This window comes from Dama dama, chromosome 33 (genome assembly GCF_033118175.1).
Source record: "Dama dama isolate Ldn47 chromosome 33, ASM3311817v1, whole genome shotgun sequence".
In the NCBI taxonomy this organism is placed as follows: domain Eukaryota; kingdom Metazoa; phylum Chordata; class Mammalia; order Artiodactyla; family Cervidae; genus Dama; species Dama dama.
This window is the reverse complement of record NC_083713.1, coordinates 55,291,123-55,311,838: the sequence shown is the minus strand read 5'-3', so window position 1 is coordinate 55,311,838 and position 20,716 is coordinate 55,291,123. Positions and strand designations below refer to the sequence as shown.

General features: G+C 34.5%; 1 protein-coding gene across 3 annotated transcripts in view; it reads left to right on the top strand.

Moving 5' to 3' along the window:
• Positions 1 to 20,716, top strand: part of KYNU (kynureninase) — a 119,448-nt gene that overhangs the window by 50,674 nt on the left and 48,058 nt on the right. For all 3 annotated transcript variants that reach the window (XM_061135695.1, XM_061135694.1, XM_061135696.1), the window contains 4 exons: positions 2,805 to 2,866; positions 4,824 to 4,895; positions 6,241 to 6,315; positions 8,962 to 9,108. In XM_061135695.1, coding sequence (XP_060991678.1) covers positions 2,805 to 2,866; positions 4,824 to 4,895; positions 6,241 to 6,315; positions 8,962 to 9,108 — 356 coding nt within the window. The remainder of the gene's footprint in view (positions 1 to 2,804; positions 2,867 to 4,823; positions 4,896 to 6,240; positions 6,316 to 8,961; positions 9,109 to 20,716) is intronic.

Here is a 20,716-nt window from a genome sequence, read left to right as displayed (position 1 = left end):
GTTAAGAACACTTGATTCTTTAGTGACTTTAGATCATATTTGCAATAAGCATTTCTGTTAATGTTCTACAGGCTTAATACATGTACCATCCTTAGCTATACAGGGGTGCACATGCACACATGTTAAGTACACTGACCTTCTCCTTGACAAAGTTCATAAGCAGGTGAGGAGGGCATTTGTGAAGAACTTGATTAAATTTAAAGTGCTAAGGTGGGATAATTTTTGTATATGTGGGCAGACAAATTCAAGTCAGTGAAGGATTACTTACAAAGAACTGATCCAAGTTTTAGCAGGCCATTGAGGGTGAAGGGTGCAAAGCATAGGGCCAAGTGTATGTCTAGATTAATTCAGCCCAGCACCTGTGGTTCATCACATTCCATGCAAGAAAAAAATTAGGTGATCCAAAATGAACACTGTATTCTTTGAAGGACTAACATTTTTTAGGCAAGGATAATTATTTTAATCAGAGGGTAATCATTATGCAAAATGGAATGCCTGGCCTTGTACAGATATTCTACCTCTCTTTCTTTCTGCATCTTCCATATCTTTGTTTTCATTTGGTGGTAAATTTATAAATTATTTTATCCTCTTTTGATTTCTTCTCATTACATTATTTCTGGCTTCCCCAGTGGCTCAGTGGGAAAAAATCCCCCTGTGATTCAGGAGACGCAGGTCTGATCCCTGGGTTGGGAAGATCCCCTGGAGCAGGAAATGGCACCTACTTAAGTATTCTTGCCTGGGAAATCCCATGGATAGAGCAGCCTGGTGGGTACAGTCCCGCTGCACATGGGGTCACAAAAAGAGTCACGTACAATAACAACACAGTCTTTCAAATGCTTTTCTTTCCATTAATTTCGCTCTTTCTTGATACAGTCATCCCTCAGTTTCTTTGGGGATTGCTTCCAGGAGTCCACACAGAATATTCCCTCCAGGATATCAAAACAGGTGTATGCTCAAGTCCCTAACATAAAGTGGGTTGTGCCATGAATACACTCCATCCTCCATATTCATGGGTTTCAAATCCATGGATAAAGAGGGTGGAATGTATTATTTTTCCTTCCTTTTCTCATTCCACATTCCCTGCCAAAATATTTTTTATTAAAATGAACAGTTTTCAGGAAAGATGTGTGTAAAGAGCTAACGGGAAGTTAAGAATAATATCAGATTGATGTCATAGATAATGTTTTGTTTTATATGTAATAGTGAAAATTCATACCATAATTCAAAGAAAGAAATAAAATAAAGCTGGCAGCATTTCTTTCATCATATTTCAAAAAGATGTTCATACCATAGGAGAAGATGTATGCCCCCACATACAACAGAAGCTATCTGGCCTGTTGGAGACATCTGATTTAGTGTGAGGAATACAGTATGAAGAACTTCCTGGTGGCTCAGATGGTAAAGAGTCTGCCTGCAGTGTGCGAGACCTGGATTTGATCCCTGGGTTTGGAAGATCCCCTGGAGAAGGAAATGGCAACCCACTCCAGTATTCTCGCCTGGAGAATCCCATGGACAGAGGAGCCTGGCAGGCTACAGTCCATGGGGTCTCAAGGAGTTGGACACAACTGAGCAACTAACATATATATATATGCAGTATGAGGTTGTTATTGTCTTTGAATTTGAGACACTATTCACCTTACAATGACTAGAGATACATATTTAACAGCTACCATTTGTTTACCGATCTTGCATATCAAGTGGGGAAATCATCAAATGCAACAAGTTTCTCCTGACTAGATCGAAGCACAGGCCTTTCCTTAAATGGCTATGTTGAAATATAAATTCCATTTATCTCCAGTGGCCTCTCCTCAAGTGAATTTAACCTAAAAATCTATCTATTACTTAGAATAATTATCCTACTTACAGTCTATTCTTTGAGTAAAATAGGATTTTATCAGAAGTATCTCATTGGATACAAAGTGCAGGACTTGTATGAAGCATTTTCTCTTACACCTAGTACAGTCTTACAAACATTAAAGCTCATAGCCTATTTTTCTCAGTAATGGTAAAGAGATATTATTTTAATTGCCTTTCAGAGACATCATAAGAACCAAAAAGGGGGAAAGTATTATTACCTTTGTTTGTGCTCTGAGTTCTTAAGTATTCACTGTATGCTTTCTCTCTGGGTCTGTTTCTAGTGGTATAACCCTTGTTAATAGGAATTAGATCAGATTATGATTGTGTTGTGGTTATCTTAATTTTGCATGTTTTCTTCATCAAACAATACATATTTATATTAATTATCTCATATCAGTGTGAATAAATAAAATCCAGTGCTATTTAGCATTTACTTTACTGCTAGCTTTTTTTGTCTTAGGAACTACTGTAAATTTCATTGTAATAACAGTGAATTATGTTTAGCAGCATTGCCTTCTTTTATTAAAGGAGCATTTTAATTTGATGTTAGAAACAACCGGCTTTAAAGATGTGATTGGCCTTCAATTCTTTTTAGATTCTTCTTGGGGATGCACTTACCACAAAAATGAGCTCTGTGGGAATTTGGCAACCTAGCTGATAATAGGATAAATCATTTTTAGTTTACAGGAGAAAGCAAATGCTTCACTATTGTGTTGTTATTATTTATTACGTCAAAAAGGAAATGTAATTTTTAGCTAGCTATGTGCATGTGAGTCCAAATATCATTTGATAAAATTAGTCAAGTGGGAAAATTCCACTTCTTTGTGATGACACATCAAATATGCCCTTGTCACTAAAAACATTAAGGATGAAAAAGTGATACTTTGTTTTTCCAAGCACCCTAAAACTAACAGAAAAATCTAAATTATGATATATTTATTTTTCAGGAGCCAATAAGAAAGAAATAGCCCTAATGAATGGTTTGACTGTTAATTTACATCTTCTACTGGTAAGCTTCTTTTCCCACCAGTGTTTAGTATACACTCATTTACAGAATCTGATTTCTTCTATCTTTAATTCATGAGGGTTTGGAGTTTTACTTACTTAAAAATAAATTGTGAGATTATTTTCAATTCTACCAGGAAATGCTGGGCCCTGCTAGAATGGCTTCTTCATAATCATGGGAGAGTTGTCTCTTTACAAAGAGCTTTAGAATACTGAGCTCTTATCTTAGAACACAAGGAATAAGAGTCACAGTTGATGAAAAGCTAAATTGCCGCAAGCACACAAAATAATGATGTAAAAATGGTAGCAAGCAGTGATCTTTTCAGAAAGACAGTTTTCCAATATGCTGAGTTTCAGGGGGATGGGTCTATGGAATATTATGTTTCTGTAAATTAATTTTGGGGAGTAGATTAAAAAAGACCCTGTTGCTGGGAGAGATTGAGGGCATAAGGAGAAGGGGGCAGTGGAGAATGAGATGGTTAGACAGCATCACCCACTCAATGGACATGAAATCGTGCAATCTCCAGGAGATAGTGAAGGACAGAGAGTCAGCCTGCTACAGTCCAAGGCATCGCAGAGAGTCAGACATGACTTACTTGACTGAACAACAATAACAAACATTAACTGAGTCACTCTGCTTAGGTATTTCTTACATTCTAAGAATTTGATAATATGTATGCCTTAAAATATATATTCTTGGTTTGAAATATGGTACCTAGAGTAATTGATGTCATGAAAATTTTGTATTTCATTTTTAAGTGAGATTTTGAAAGCATGTCTATAAGACAAAGATGCACTATTAAGATACTGATATTTTATTTTTATAATATACAAACATTATTATTAAACATGCCTGAAGGAAAGTGCTTGTGGAGTATGTTAAGTATGATGGTAAACAGCATGATTTTCAGTTCAGACAACTCTGGTTTGGCTCCCAGCTAGATTATTTAATACCTGTTTGATTTTGGACAAGGGTATTGGCATTTCTGGGTTTCCCAGGTGGGTCAGTGATAAAGAATCATCTGCAGTGCAAGGGACACAGGTTCGATCCCTGAGTCGAGAATACCCCCTGGACAAGGAAATGGCAACCCACTCCAATATACTTGCCCAGGAAATCCCATGGACAGAGGAAACTGGCGAGCTACAGTCCATGGGTTGCAGAAGAGTCAGACACAACTTAGCAACTAAACAATTGGAATTTCTAAATCTTAATTTTTTCCATTGTAAAAAATGAGGATGATAATATCTACCTCATATGTATAAAACATGATAGTATGTGAAAATTGCTTTAGCACCCCGGCCAGTGGTCAACATCCAATTAACAATAGCAATCATCCTCGTTGTTATTACTGTCAGTCAGTATTCTCCAAGAACTGCGCGGAAAAATGAAAAGGCTCCACTGAACACATGAGCTACTTTTCCCTGGTGACTCTAGAAATCCCAAATGTTTCATTAGGGCCAAGGGACTTTCAGTTGGACCTAAAATTAGATTTCATACAATCATAAAACTTTAGAAATATTATGTACTAGAAACCAAATCTACAGCTCTAGATAAATCACTGTGAATAAGTCATACATATAGATAGGCTTCCCAGGTAGCACTAGATAGAATATGATATTTCAGTCTCAGAGCAATTGCCATTAAGTGCATTGAGATTTTCAATTTTCAATTAATTTGCAATTAGCACTTAAGTAAAGTTTAAGCATTCATTTTTATCTGATTCATATTTTTCTCTCAAATTTGCTTTCCTATTGATAAACATAGTGAGCAAATATCTTCTTTTTAGAATTCATTGGAAACAAAGCTAATTGGAAAAATGTACCTTTGATAGGCATCTAACTGTGTAATTAATTAATTCCTTTAAAATGCTGGAGATTATAAAATTAAAGTGTGGTATAAAAATGAACAAATGTCTAAGTTGTACATTAATGCTTTTCTCAATAAATCCATTTCATTGCAGTTATCATTTTTCAAGCCTACACCCAAACGGTATAAAATTCTCCTAGAAGCCAAAGCCTTCCCTTCAGATCATGTAAGGATTCTTCAAATGATATTTTTATTCTTTTTACTCTTCCTAAAGGAGCATATCATTTGCCTGACTTGAATGTTTATTCACTAGTCTTTTCTAAGTAACCTTATAATAAAAAGATCTGTCAAATGCTTTTGATTTATGCATTTTTATAGATTGTAGCTTTATTTCTTTTGTTCAAGTAAAACATGTGTTAAGGGAAGAAAGAATTGAATAGGAACATTGATTTATTAGTCTTTTTAAAGACACTGAACAAACCACTGGTCTAAATCAAATGCAGTTATAAATGTTTTATTAATTCTTTTTTTATTAATTCTTGTTGCTGTTTTATTTTATGAAATTAAATCAATACACACCCCAGTACTTAACCCTTTAGCTACCTAAGGTAGCAATATAAACATTTATCTGTCCATTTGCTTTCATAACACACTAGCATAATTATATTGGAGAAGGAAATAGCAACCCACTCCAGTGTTCTCGCCTGGAGAATCCCAGGGACCGGGGAGCCTGGTGGGCTGCCGTCTGTAGGGTCGCACAGAGTCGGACACGACTGAAGCGACTTAGCAGCAGCAGCAGCATAATTATTGGTAGTTTTTAACTTAAAAAAATGTATTGAAGACTTTAAGAATTTTTTGCGGTTCAAGGAAAAAAATCATGCTTTTTCAGCAATTTCAGTTGATAAGAAATTTAACTGTTACAGACACCAACACAGCTAAAAGCATATTTCAGTTTTAGTATTAGAGAAACTTGATTTCCATCTTTATATTATCACTGTTTAAGTATTCTAGCCTATATCTTATAATTTCAAGGCATTTGATCATTCAAATTAATAGCCATGATCTTACTAAAAAGGATCCAGAATCTTTATCTTGAAAAAATTCAGGGTCCCTAAAATTTCTGGTTCCCATTTTCATCTGGGACTCTCAATGAAGGGAACTTTTTTTATCCTTTTTCTTATACTAGCTTACTCTTTCTAGGGCAAACCATTTCTCTATCCTGTATTGAAGCCTAGCAAGTCTTTACTGCTCACTTTGGTTATTCTGTAAACTGTTTTGACTCAAATTAGATTAATTAAATATCTTACTCAAAAAATTTCTTATATTTCTAAAGACTAAATGACCCTTACATTTCTATCCATATAATATTTCTGTTTCAGAGGATGTTCAGATTGCTGCATGTAAATTATGTTACATTTTTCTCTGATACATTCTGTTTAGTCACTTTTAACCTTGGCCTTGAATTTAATATGATAATATGCTTTTATTGTTATTTTATTACCTTTTTTTGAGCTATTCTAATGTACTTCTGTGCACTGGACTTGACTTAATAAATCATCTTTCTTTTCCAGTATGCTATTGAGTCACAGCTTCAACTTCATGGACTTAATATTGAGAAAAGTATGCGGATTATAAAGCCAAGAGAGGTATATAAGAAAGAGAAATAAATATTCATCATGCTTCTATTTAGTATTGATTTTTTCTTCATTTTCTTCAAAAGTTTATTATCTTCATTACTTTAATGGAACTTTCAAGAAAGTATAAAAGACCTATACTCTGTTACTATTAGGTCATTTTGCTTAAAATAGAAACTTAACTCAGAAGTGTATTTATTTTAATTTTTTCAAGAGCTAGTCAAATTATAAGCAAACTATTTTCCTAATAATACCACTGGAGTCTGCCATATTCTTCAGTGGGATGGGAGGAGATAGAAACTTGCATATATCATTTTCAAATTTAAATGCCATTGCCTGTGGGTGCCATTAAAATCATGTTAAAAATCAGTTATATTTGTTGAAATTGAATGATGCCTATCTTTTTGCCCCTCTTAATCTAAGTACCAAATGTTTGCCTCTGAGTTTAGTCTGGGGTATTGAAAGGGACTTAGTGTAGCAGAAGGAAATTAGGTTTACAATCTCGTTATTACTCCCCAGGGAAATCCCAGTGACTTTGTGTCACTTACTTTATCTCTGAGATTTCTTTATATTTGAACAGATAACAAAGGAAACAGTTGGGCTTAACCATATGTTTAAGATCTAAAATACTGTGCCCTTTATATTAATGAAGCTGTAAGGCTTAAGTTGTATAGGCCTTGATATCTAAACCCTGCAGCTTGTGTAACTTGGCACCAACAGATCCACACAGGATAAATTTTAGGTTTCATGTATGTATGACACTCCCAAGATAATGTTTGAACAATTATTTCTTTCAATCCAAAACCAATTTGAGAAATTAAAGATCTACTCTATTCACTTCTTTTTGCCAACATGTAATATATTAATGGAACAGAAAGTTCTCACAGCTTTGGAATGATATGTTTCATATATTATACATAAATTGCTTATTTCTAGCAAAAATGACTATAGCCATCACAATTTTTTTTTTTTAAGTAATAAGTGTTGTGGAGCTGTATGACTTAATCATATATTTGGGACCACCCTTTAGCATTACTAGATTTGAGCAGGTCAACATGAAAGAGAACCATATCTTATCATTGAAAAATAAATTTCTCAATTGCTTAGCACCGATTCTTTAAAGAAATAAAGCATTAGTATATAGAGCACTTTCCTTACTTTTATTTAACAATTATATTGGACAAAATGTATTAGCTTCTCTACAGGAAAAAAAAAAAAAGAGGTTGGGGTTGTCATGTTACTAATTTTACTTCAAATTTTTTTCTTAGAACTACTGAAATCCTTTTCTTCATGTATAAAATACACATCACTTAGAAATTCAGAGATTTCATTGTCAACTCTTTTTTAATTTAAAATTTACTTTTAACTGGCGGATAATTGCTTTACAATGTTGTGTTGGTTTCTGCTCTACACCAATTTGAATCAGCCGTATATCCCCCTCCTTCTTGAACCTTCCTTCACCCCCACACCCACCGCTGTAGGTTGTCACAGAGCACCAGGCAGAGCTCCCTGTGTGATACACCAACTTCCCACTAGCTGTCGATTTTACATATGGCAATGGATATGTTTCAATGCCATTCATTCCACTCCTCTCCTTCCTCCACTGTGTCCACAAGTTTGTTCTCTATGTCTTTGTCTCTACTCCTGCCCTTCAAGTAGGTTGACCAGTACAATTTATCACTCTTATTTTTATAGATAATCATTTTTGCAAACAAGTCTCAGACCACTAGCAGAAATTAGCATATTATTACATTTGTGATACGTATTATATATGCATAATGTGGGACATAGTAATTGGCAAATAGTAAGAGTTACCAAAATTAAAAATAATTGAAGAAAAATCCATTAATACTGTAATGAGTTTTCCCCAAATATTAATGTAGTTAATGATGCTTTGACTTCAAGACCATGTCAGATTTAGCAGTGTAGAAAATTCATGAAGACTTCATAAATAGATGAGAATTATTAGGCTACAAATTTATAATTTGTATCTGGCAGAGTTCTTTCACTCAAGTTGTTTATAAGACCAAATTAAATCATTCACAATATTCACAAAGTAACTGATCACTGAATTGTGGGAGAAAAGTGACCTTGATAATACTGAATTTTATTGATAGTTTCTTTGTGTTTGGATCTTTACCTTCAGATTGATATGGAACAGATTTTACTCTTAAATTAATGGAAAATATTAGGCTAAGTCTCACTCAGATAATGATGTACATGTGTCTTTTATCTGGAAAAAAATAATGATTTTAGATTGATAAGTAAAATACTAATTTCCAAGAAATCAGTTTTGACATTTAATATTTTATGAATATCCTATTTTTCTGGTATTTTATTGGATGGGAATAAAAATGAAATAATTTATAAGTATCTAAATAGTAAAGATTAATTGAAAAACTGAAGAATAAAATCAGGCAATAGTTTTGCAAAAACTTTCCTTTATAAAATACTTTTTACTATTGTATTATCATTTCTTAATAACAAAAAGCATGTTCAAATACATGTTCTTGCCAGATTTTTGAAGATTCTTAACTTGAAAAAAAATCATTGCTCTTTCTTATGGTAGGAAAGAACCCAAAGTGATTTTTGGATTGGGAAATATAAATGGAAAAGTTGTCATTGTGATTATGTAATTTATGCCTACCACGACTTTAGGGGGAAGACACATTGAGATTAGAGGATATCCTTGAAGTAATTGAGAATGAAGGTGACTCTATTGCAGTGATCCTTTTCAGTGGTCTGCATTTTTATACTGGACAGCTCTTCAATATACCTGCCATCACAAAAGCAGGACAAGCAAAGGTATGTGCACCATTTCCTCCTCCCCGCTTTGTCCAGAACATCACTCTGCTGTAGAGCATTCAAGTGCACTTTTAGTAAAATACATTTTTCTGTGTCTGTATACAATTACACACACACACACACACACACACATATATATATATATAAAATATATGAAAGTGTTAGTCACTCAGTTGTGTCTGACTCTTTGCAACCCCATGGATTGTAGCCTGCCAGGCTCCTCTGTCCATGGATTTCCCCAGGCAAGAATACTGGAGTGGGTAGCCATTCTCTTTTCCAGATCTTCCCTACCCAGGGATCAAACCCAGGTCTCCCATGTTGCAGGCAGACTCTTTACAGACTGAGCCACCAGGGAAGCCCCATATGAGATATACATATATATATATTTGCCTAGAGTAAAATATTTATGTTTTAAAATATATTTAATATATATGTATTTAATATATATATTAAAATATAAAGTTTATTAAATGCACATTAAAATGTAAATATTTAGCTTTAGGCATCTCTATTTAAACCTCTTTTGTTACTTCTGTGGTCATACCTCCTTATTAGCATCTGCTGTCTCAATGTCTACCTCTAATCAACAGGATGGGTGGGCTTCCGTAAGTGTTGTCATTAGTACAGAACTGCTCAATCAGCAGAAGTAGCCAATACTTAGGATAGTAACTATATATTAGGACTATTAGAAACTCAACTCTAGTGCTCTGTTGCACTATAACTCATTCTAAATATAATCTATGCTCATTAACCCTATGTACCTGAAGAATAAAAGTTTATCATAGATGGGATTTTACCCAGTTTACTTTAAGGAAGCCATTATACTGCCTATAATGAGTAATTTTCCTTAACTACTACTGAATAATACTTACACAGTATACTATTATGAAAGAGTAACTCTTTATATATGTCTTATGAAAAAGTGTTTTAGTATATGTTTGCTTGAAGAAAATAAGAGGGAAGACACTTAACAGTTACAATTTATATTTAAAATCTTTAAGTAAGTGTCTATTTGATTCAGCAATCAAGCCATATATTTAAAAAGTTAACAAATTATATTATTAACATTAGTAAGTTATGGGATTAATACATAAGTGAGATCTAGTTAATATATTCAGTTATTGAAGCTAAATGAATGGAACTAATGAAAATAAATTTAGCACCATTACCAGCGGTCTCTAGGAATTTCCAACCACAACTTCCAACTGATTTGATAAATGTGAAAGTGGTGCATTACAAAAGATATAATGATGATGTCTTCTTAACTTAGATATTAAAGTTTAAGCACCAAAATAAACATAGTTCAGTAAAATATCAGATTTTAAAATGTTATGCAAGTAATTAGAAGTCCCTGATCGCCTTACTATCCATGCATGTCTCATTAACTTTCATAGAAATGAGGCAGGAAGGTAGAGAAGAAAGATGGTGAGTTTTGGAATCACTCAGTCTGAGGTTCCAATCTTGGCTAGGTCAGTTAATTTTATATGAATTTGGGCAAGTTACTTGACTTCTCTGTTTTCAAAAGCGTTAGTTGGAATAACAGAACCCATTTGATGAATGCAGTGATGATTATGAAGATTATGAAGTATCTATTAGATTGCACATATTCTGCTATTAAATAGTGGTTACCTCTCACTTTCCACTGTCCTCAACAAGCATGAAGTTAAGAAATAGGCTTAAATATACATTTTCTTTCATTTCTCATTAAAAAGCAAAATAAACTTGTTTACAAGGTATTATATATAACTCCCATTCAACTACTTTGAGGCTAAAACCATTCTTTCAGTATTTTGCAGGCTTTCTTTCACTTTCAAAATGTAGTAATTGCCTACTAGGTAAGACTCTCATTGAGTTTTCAGTCATAGAAAGCAAGGTACGAATGAGTAGTACCATATAAATGCAATTGTACAGAAGTGATGGATACTAATGGAGTGAAATGGTGATCTAGCTGACTACAACTTATCCATTATCAAAATTATTTTAACAAATATTTATACTCTTCCTAGACAATTCCCTCCATTCTCAATGAAGATTTAGAAAAAGTATTTAAAATGTAGATTTACATAGATCTCTTGGGTGGTCTATGAAAATAAAGCTGAAGAGAGAGAAAGAAAATTAAAGGTGTCAATCAAGAAAGGGGCTTCCCTGGTGACTCAGAGGTCTGCCTGCAATACGGGAGACCTGGGTTCCATCCCTGGGCCGGGAAGATCCCCTGAAGAAGGAAATGGCAACCCACTCCAGTATTCTTGCCTGGAGAATCCCATGGACGGAGGAGCCTGGTGGGCTACAGTCCACGGGGTCGCAGAGTCAGACACGACTGAGCAACTTCACTCACTCACTCACTCAATCAAGAAAGAGTTGGGAAATTTGAGAGGAAAAACTGCCATTAAAGAGTCACCATTATGAATGTCTAAGTGAGATTGAGAAAAAAAAAAGGAAAGTTTCCAGAAATATAGTTGGAACCAAAACTGATTGATTAATAAAAGCCAACATTAGTATATTTTCAAGTAGAAACTTCAAATGAAAGAGAAGTGGGAGATAGGATTTTTTGAAAAATATATTAAAGAAATACATATATACCAAAAAGATCACAAATTATAAATGGCTAGATGAGTTATTCTGAATTCTTATAACCATCACCTAAATCAAGAAATTTCTAGAACATTTATAAAACTCAAAATCTTCCATGTATATAAATATAAATACATACATATTAGTTTTGTCCATCTTTGAACTTCATATGAATGGATTAACATACATTGTTTTTATGTCTTTTTATTTGCTCACTACTATATTTGTGAAGTCCATCCATTTTTGTTCAAACAGTAGTTTTGAGTGTTTTCCTTTTCATTTCAGTGTAATATTGTATTATATGAAATAGATCACCATTTAATTTTTTTTCATTCTAATCATTTGAGGGCTATTACAATAAATTCTACTCTAAATATCCTTATACATTTCTGGGTATGCATTCATACCTATTTCTGTTAATTACATGCCTAGAATTGGCATTCTTAGAACATCATGTAGGTGTATGTTAAATCCAGATCAACAATGACAAACTTTCCAAAGGTTTGTATCAATTGGTCATATACGCTCACCGTGAATTTCTCTTACTCTACATTCTCACCAATAGCAAACTTCACTATTGGTGAAGCTGAGGATATTTCAAATGTGTACTTGCTAAGTTTGTTTGTTTGGTTTTTTCTTTTATGAAGTGCCTGTTCAAGTGTCTTGTCCAATTTTTCAAGTGGTTATCTCTTTGTTATAAATAGGATAGAAATTGATTCTGATGGAAGGAGAAGATAAACAATTTCTAGTGAGCATCTAAAAGGAAAACTAATAAATTAATCAAACAACTGGTAGTGTAGTATGGCTTTGATTCACATAATGAGTTTAGAGAATACTGAGGCTTTACTCTGAGGAGAGTAAGTAACTGAGGAGAAGACCTGGAATGATGACAAGTGTGTGAGGCCAATGGAAACTAAGCATAAGATCAGGTTAGAGAGCCATATTATAAGGGGAGGCCAGCATGTGAAAAGAGACACCATTTTCATATTTTGTCTCTGAAGCTATCTACTTAATTTTGTATTATTGGCCAACCTACTATCTTGGAGCTCTGCCTTACATATATACATGTTCATATTCTATTACTTATTTGTACTAATAATTTCTTCTCATCTACACTCACTGGGTGTTCCCTATTTTCCCCTGAATTACTGTCCTACAGATTTTGACTATTGTCACCAGTCAACTTTCACTACCCAGTAAAAGCTACAGGCTACTCCTACACTTGAAAATTGTTATTTATGACCACCTAACTATTACACACAGAAGTTCTATATGCACCTTGAGATCAGTATGCTCCAGAGTTGTCTCCCTCCAAAATAACACCACTGTTTCACACCACTATCCTTATAGTCCTTTATAGACTCAGCCCTGACATTTTCCTGTTCTTTACCTTTTCAACCAATCACTTCTAATTCTTTCCTCTCAGGGTTAGTCTTTCCTTTAATAGTCCTTTATCAATTATGAAGGTTTTCAGCTGCAAGGAAAAAAGTCCCAGAGGAAATAATAGCTGAAAATTAGGTACTTATTTTTCTCCCAACAGAAGCCTTGAGGCAGGAGTGTGCTAGGATGCACTAAGCAGGTCAGTAACGGTGTGACATCTCCAGGGCTTTCTGATAAGTCCTTCAGATTTCTCAAGTCACAGTCGCTAGGAGAGTTGTCCCAGATCCAGATATCACAGTTCTCTTTAAAGCATAAAGAAAGAAGAGAGGAGAAAGAGCACTACAGTTTTATCCATCCCTTTCATCTAAAGTGTGAAATCTTTCCCAGAAAAACCTACCAGTTTCCAGTTTATGATTCAATGCTTTTTGAAGCAGTAGCTTTGAAGAAGGATGAGTAAAGGAGTTTTTAGTTTTTACGGACCTAAACCAAAGAGAGACTAAAAACAGAGCTGGGAGGGGGTTTGGGTTAACAAACCCCCGTACTTCTTGCATCTTCCAATTATACCCCATGGAGTATCATTACTTCTATTCTTCTAGCCCTCTTTAATTTGTCCTTCTTTCCTTTTTTATCATATTTGTTTTACGCCCCATTTCACAAAGCATTTGAAACTAATTCATGGGAAATTTAATAGGCAATATAATGAAATGTAAAGAGAAATAAAAAGAAAATCTAGATCATCTGGTGGAATGAATAATAATTCTCACAAATAATAATTTCTCAACCTGGACTATGAAAAGAAAAAGGTAATTAGAAGTTATTGTCAATGGAAACTCTTGGTATAGAAGGTAGACTAAAGTCTTGGTAACAATAGAGCCACTAATGTCTTCACTGTGATAAATGTTTATTACTTGCTCATGCAGCAATCAAGGATCAGGTTACCAGGGGTTCAGGGTTGTATCCTATGGCTTTCATATCCTAGAATTTCTATTAATATTCAGCCAAAGGAATGGGATTTATTTCCACTTGTATTCCATTGATTAATGCATGGTCATTGTTGGGAAATGAAGTATATCTGTGTGCTCAAGAAGAACAGCTGTTAGCTTTGCCACCTGGAATTCAGGTATTTTTGCTTGCTGATTGAGTATTATATTATAATTCTGAAAGTAGTGAAACATTTTCATTAATGAAATATTTAGATTGCAGAGACAGAGCCGACTTGGCTTTGAACCCATGCCTTTCTATTAGTTTCTAGCATAGTTTAAGTGGCTTAATTCATTTACCAATGTGACTTCATTTCTCCACTTTAGTAAATGGGGAAGGTAACAGTGCCTACTTCATGTATTTGCTACAAGCAGAAACAAGGAACTATTCCTAAAACAGTGCATTGCAAGTGATAAGTAAACATTATCAGCATACATAAAAAATCACAGTGTAGTATCCACCTACAAAAAAAAAAAAAAAAAAAGAAATAATGAATTCTTAGAAAGTGAAATATTCAGAACTTTACTGTACTTGAACACTTCTACATTAGATTATGAAAGAAAACAAGAAGCAACGTGGTTAGGATTCAATAGACTAAACTAAAATTTTTTTAAAAATTAGGTAATGAACTAACAACAATTTTAATAATCTTATCCCTAAAAAAACTCATTGCCAAATGCTTGTATTCGACTTTCCCTCTCCAATGCCATACAAAATGTCCTTCAGCACTTTGGCACTCATGGTGCCTGGCAGACAGTGGTTCCAAATAAATATTTTTTGACTGAATGAATGATTACTTATCTTATTTATCACATATTTTACACTATTTTACTGTATATGGATGCTGGCATGTTAGTTTCTTCTGGCTTAAAGAAAACTGAAATGCAAATCACAGCTAAAAAGAAGACTAAATTTTGCAACCCTGTGTTTTATTAGCTTCTCCTTTGTTGTGTGGCACTCTCTAGTGGGTGTGAGTATGAACATCTCTTAGACCCAACTATAAGCTGCCTACTGCTGCTGCTGCTGCTAAGTCGCTTCAGTCGTGTCCGACTGTGCGACCCCATAGACGGAAGCCCACCAGGCTCCCCCATCCCTGGGATTCTCCAGGCAAGAACACTGGAGTGAGTTGCCATTTCCTTCTCCAATGCATGAAAGTGAAAAGTGAAAGTGAAGTCGTTCAGTCGTGTCCGACTCTTAGCGACCCCATGGACTGCAGCCTACCAGGCTCCTCCGTCCATGGGATTTTCCAGGCAAGAGTACTGGAGTGGGGTGCCACTGCCTTCTCTGATAAACTGCCTAAATTATTAACAAATAATAATTGCAATTATAACCACAAAGTTTAAATACAGAATGAATTAGTTGTGGATTCAGAATAATATATGACAAAAGCAGAAATATGAATAAAGACATCATTATAATAAAGAAAGACATATTTTAGCTTTAATATCATTTAATAAAAACTGAGGTATCTAAATAACACTCATATATAAATGGTCACTTCATTGATGCATCCACTTATTTTTAGGGAAGGTTTAAATTATTGTTAAAAATTTTTGAGACTTTTTAGGAGACAAATAATTGATAAAACCTCAAAATTCAACAGGAAGCTTGGCTGAGATACTTCTAGTACTGAAGACTAGGAGTCAACTCTCACAGACTGTTACAAAAGAATAATATCAATAATACTTGCGTGAGATCAAGATTTGACCAGTGAATCAGTTAGGAAAAATCAGTACCAGATAATTTTATATACAACTGTAACATAAACTGGCATGTTGTAGGAAATTTTTATATATAATGAATAAACCTTTTCTGAAAAGATTTAATATTCAGATGCTCACCATTAAGTAATCTTTACTAGAAACTGTAGTACATACAGCCGTTATTTTATTAACGGCACTGCCAGCTCACCAAACAGGATCTTGTCCTTAGTGCATAAAAAGAATCTGTCTCTGGAATTGAGCTGCAGGAGTTGCTTGTATATTTTTGAGATTAGTCCTTTGTTTCTTCATTTGCTATTATTTTCTCCCAATCTGAGGGCTGTCTTTTCACCTTACTTATAGTTTCCTTTGTAGTGCAAAAGCTTTTAAGTTTCATTAGGTCCCATTTGTTTAGTTTTGCTTTTATTTCCAATATTCTGGGAGGTGGGTCATAGAGGATCTTGCTTTGATTTATGTCGGAGAGTGTTTTGCCTATGTTCTCCTCTAGGAGTTTTATAGTTTCTGGTCTTACATTTAGATCTTTAATCCATTTTGAGTTTATTTTTGTGTATGGTGTTAGAAAGTGTTCTAGTTTCATTCTTTTACAAGTGGTTGACCAGTTTTCCCAGCACCACTTGTTAAAGAGGTTGTCTTTTTTCCATTGTATATCCTTGCCTCCTTTGTCAAAGATAAGGTGTCCATAGGTTCAAAGAACTAAACAGACATTTCTCCAAGGAAGACATACAGATGGCTAACAAACACATGAAAAGATGTTCAACATCACTCATTATTAGAGAAATGCAAATCAAAACCACAATGAGGTACCATTACACGCCAGTCAGGATGGCTGCTATCCAAAAGTCTACAAGCAATAAATGCTGGAGAGGGTGTGGAGAAAAGGGAACCCTCTTACACTGTTGGTGGGAATGCAAACTAGTACAGCCGCTATGGAAAACAGTGTGGAGATTTCTTAAAAAACTGGAAATAGAACTGCCATATGACCCAGCAATCCCACTTCTGGGCATACACACTGAGGAAACCAGATCTGAAAGAGACACGTGCACCCCAGTGTTCATCGCAGCACTGTTTATAATAGCCAGGACATGGAAGCAACCTAGATGCCCATCAGCAGATGAATGGATAAGGAAGCTGTGGTACATATACACCATGGAATATTACTCAGCCATTAAAAAGAATTCATTTGAACCAGTCCTAATGAGATGGATGAAGCTGGAGCCCCTTATACAGAGTGAAGTAAGCCAGAAAGATAAAGAACATTACAGCATACTAACACATATATATGGAATTTAGAAAGGTGATAACGATAACCCTATATGCAGAACAGAAAAAGAGACACAGAAATACAGAACAGACTTTTGAACTTTGTGGGAGAATGTGAGGGTGGGATATTTCAAAAGAACAGCATGTATACTATCTATGGTGAAACAGATCACCAGCCCAGGTGGGATGCACGAGACAAGTGCTCCGGCCTGGTGCACTGGGAAGACCCAGAGGAATCGGGTGGAGAGGGAGGTGGGAGGGGGGATCGGGATTGGGAATACATGTAAATCCATGGCTGATTCATATCAATGTATGACAAAACCCACTGAAAAAAAAATAATAATAATAATAAAAATTAAAAAAAAAAAAAAGAATCTGTCTCTATATTCTCTGTAATAGAGCAATACACATTTGAATCTTTTACCCATTCTTTCTATCAGTAAATATTTGAAGAGTAAATTATAATAATAGAATTCTAAACAAGATCTCCTAATTTAGCCTGGAGTGTTAGACTGACCTTCTTAGACAAGATGAGACCTCAGCAAATTCTAAAATTATGAGTAGGAATTAACTAGGTAAAAACCCCTCCAGGGGGCAGATAATATGGTGGAGCCATTCTAGATATTTAAAAAAAAAAAAAAAGAATTGCAAGGAAGCAAATATTTCAGTATAATTTGATTATAGAAAAGGCTGTATGATTTGATAGAAAAGGTATGCTAAAAAATGAGTCTATAAAACAGAGACAGGCTGGGTAAATAAGAGCCCAGTAAGCTATGTTATATGTCTTGAACTTCTCTTAAAGACATAGGGAGCCACTGAAAGCTTTTAGACAATGAAACAAACTGGGTTTTGTTTTAATTTTAAAAAGATATGCCCTACTTACAGGAATGGGTAGGGATAAGATGAATAGAGTCATCTCCAGTCTCTATGCAAAAGGTTTAAAACTCTCTGTCATGATATAGTTCAAAAGATAGGGGTACCAGAGGACAGATCCATTTCTTACCAAATGAAATATTTTCTGATTTCTTCATAGATCACTCTTATTTAAACATTTTATCTTAGTGATATTAAAGACAAAATTTGTATAAGCATCAGAAATGAAGGATCTGTACTGAACTCTTGTTTCACCCAGATTTGGATCTATCCACAGAATGCAAGGATTAAAAAAATAATAATAATAACACACACACGTACATACAGAGTCAGAGACAGAGAGACAGAGAGAGAGAAGGGAAAAATGACCTAAATTTTAGACGGACTATCTCATTAACTAAACATACTTTACTTGGGGAATAGCAAAGGATTATTCTGTTTAGAAACACAAAATACACTCTCTGTAGTTTATCCAAGTAGGAGCCTGGAGTCAATGTTGGTGAGGATCAATGCCCAAGAATCTAAAAATTTTGAGCTGTCCCTAAGAAGTTTTCATCAGATGTTTTATCTAATTTAAGCTTTTCATTAAATGGACCATGTGAGAAAGATTGATTAATTCTCAATAGAAGAGAAATTTGCACTCAAGATGTTTTAGGATTACAGATCTGAGAAAAGCAAGACTCCAAGTTGTCAATCAGGATTGTTGCTTTGGAAACCACTCTAATCAAAGTCATGGTGGATAATTATTTCTTCTGATCTAGCCCCATCCAAACCCAGCATTCCCCAAACGAAAGTGTATACTTAGGGTTTCTTTTAGATGATATGCATTTTACAAAATCCTAAAGTTGCCTTAGACTAAGGCTGTGCTTTGCTGCTCAGTCGTGTCCAACTCTTGTGACCCCATAGACTGTAGCCTGCCTGGCTCCTCTGTCAATGGGATTCTCCAGGCAAAAATACTGGAGTGGTTTAAGATCTATATTTTTTAGCCACTTGATAAGCAAAGGAAGGGTGATTTAAGCCTTGTTAAGCTGAAAAATGAAAGTGTTTCAACATGAAATGCACAAATACATTTTAATTTAATCACTAACCACCATAAGAATGGAAAGAGAAATGTGTGTCTCATGGCAATCAACGTAGGTGGAATTTCAAAAGAACTTTAAGCAGGAAAAAAAAATCCCCAATAAAATGTGAGATTTCTCTTAATGTCCTTCTTCATATTACCTTTATTTAATCAGGTAAATTATGTATGCAAACAAAAGTAGAGATATCAAAGACTGAGCTGAGAAGGCAATGCTCATTTTCTTAGGAAATTATCTTAAGTAAGGTGGTGAACAAAGAGGATAACTATAACATTGTCTGTAAAAACTAGATTTAAGGGAAAAAATTAAAGAATGATGTCTTTAAGAATTATCCCATAAACTTCTTTGCAATATTATCAAGTTCAGTATTTAGTAAACTTAATAATATAAGCAAATTTGGTTGAGAAATTGAGCATTCAGATTGACATAGTAATCACTAGAAAACCATATTAGGGAAGGTTGTGATTAGGTCCTGGTATCTCCTATTTGATCCTTTGCCTCATTTTCCCCACATGATGCCCATCACTCTTCTACCATTTGTGGAATGTACTTCAAATCACTTTAGCCTTTTTATAACTGTGCATATACTTAATTTAATATTGTATTTCCTCTGCTCTCCTTCACAAACTTATATTTAAGCTAAACCAAATGTTTCACATGTTTTCTGTACAGATGTCACACTGTTTTCATGCCTTTATTCTTAGCTTTCCTTACTCTTAGAACTTCCACATATGAAGATTCTATTCCTCTATCCCAGCTCAACCACTATCTGCTTCACAGGTTATGACTGGTCCTAGAGAATTGCTGACCCTCTTTGAATATGCGAATGTGGTACATTAAAAATTTTTAATCACATGCCAATGATGACAGATTAAAAGATTTCATATAAAAACTCCTAGTTTTAAATACCTTCTGAAAAGTGACAAGTTTGGCAACATTAGACCATCTTTCCCCTAGGATAACAAGTGGTAAGGCTTAGTCATAGCTCTGCCCGCTAGATGGAACTTCAGTTCTTCAACACAACTCCCATTTCTACCTACTGACCTCAGCACTGAAGCAGAGTGACAGCTGGTGTATATATTTCTGCTTACATTGCAGCATTCTTACAAAAATGAGTAAAAGGGAGTGTTTCTTATAGGCTCAACTCACAATATTTCTTGACTAACTCCTGTGGAAACATGAGGGGGAGATCCTTGATCTTTGCCATAAAATTTTTCTCATACCTCTGTGTCAGGCTAAATCTATCTTCCTGTTGTATTTCCATAGCATGACAGAAAATGTATTATTGGTCCCATTTTGCACTATCTTATAATTATTTATATGCATATCTATAAAATTTAGGAAGCTTTGGTAAGTAGAATGTTCAATGACTGATTGAGGATAGACCTTACAAACTTCACAGGCTTATACTAGTGCTTTTCATACACGTAATTACTTATCATTAAATGCATACCTGTTTGGTCAGTGAATGGATAAATGTGTATATCAGTAAGAATGGATTACGCTGTTTTTATGGATCACATATTGCATAAAAAGCATAACTGTGCTCCCATTTAATTAGAATCAGAAAATTCTGAAGAATTACTTATAATGGTTAATTACTCTAAAAAATCAAAATACTTGTAAAATTTGAGTTCTTTTTCAAATTCCATTTCTACTCTTTGACATACTTAGGGCATGCAGACAACTCCATTAAGTTATTAAACATTAAATGAACTAAATTAAGCTTGAAAAATTACCTTG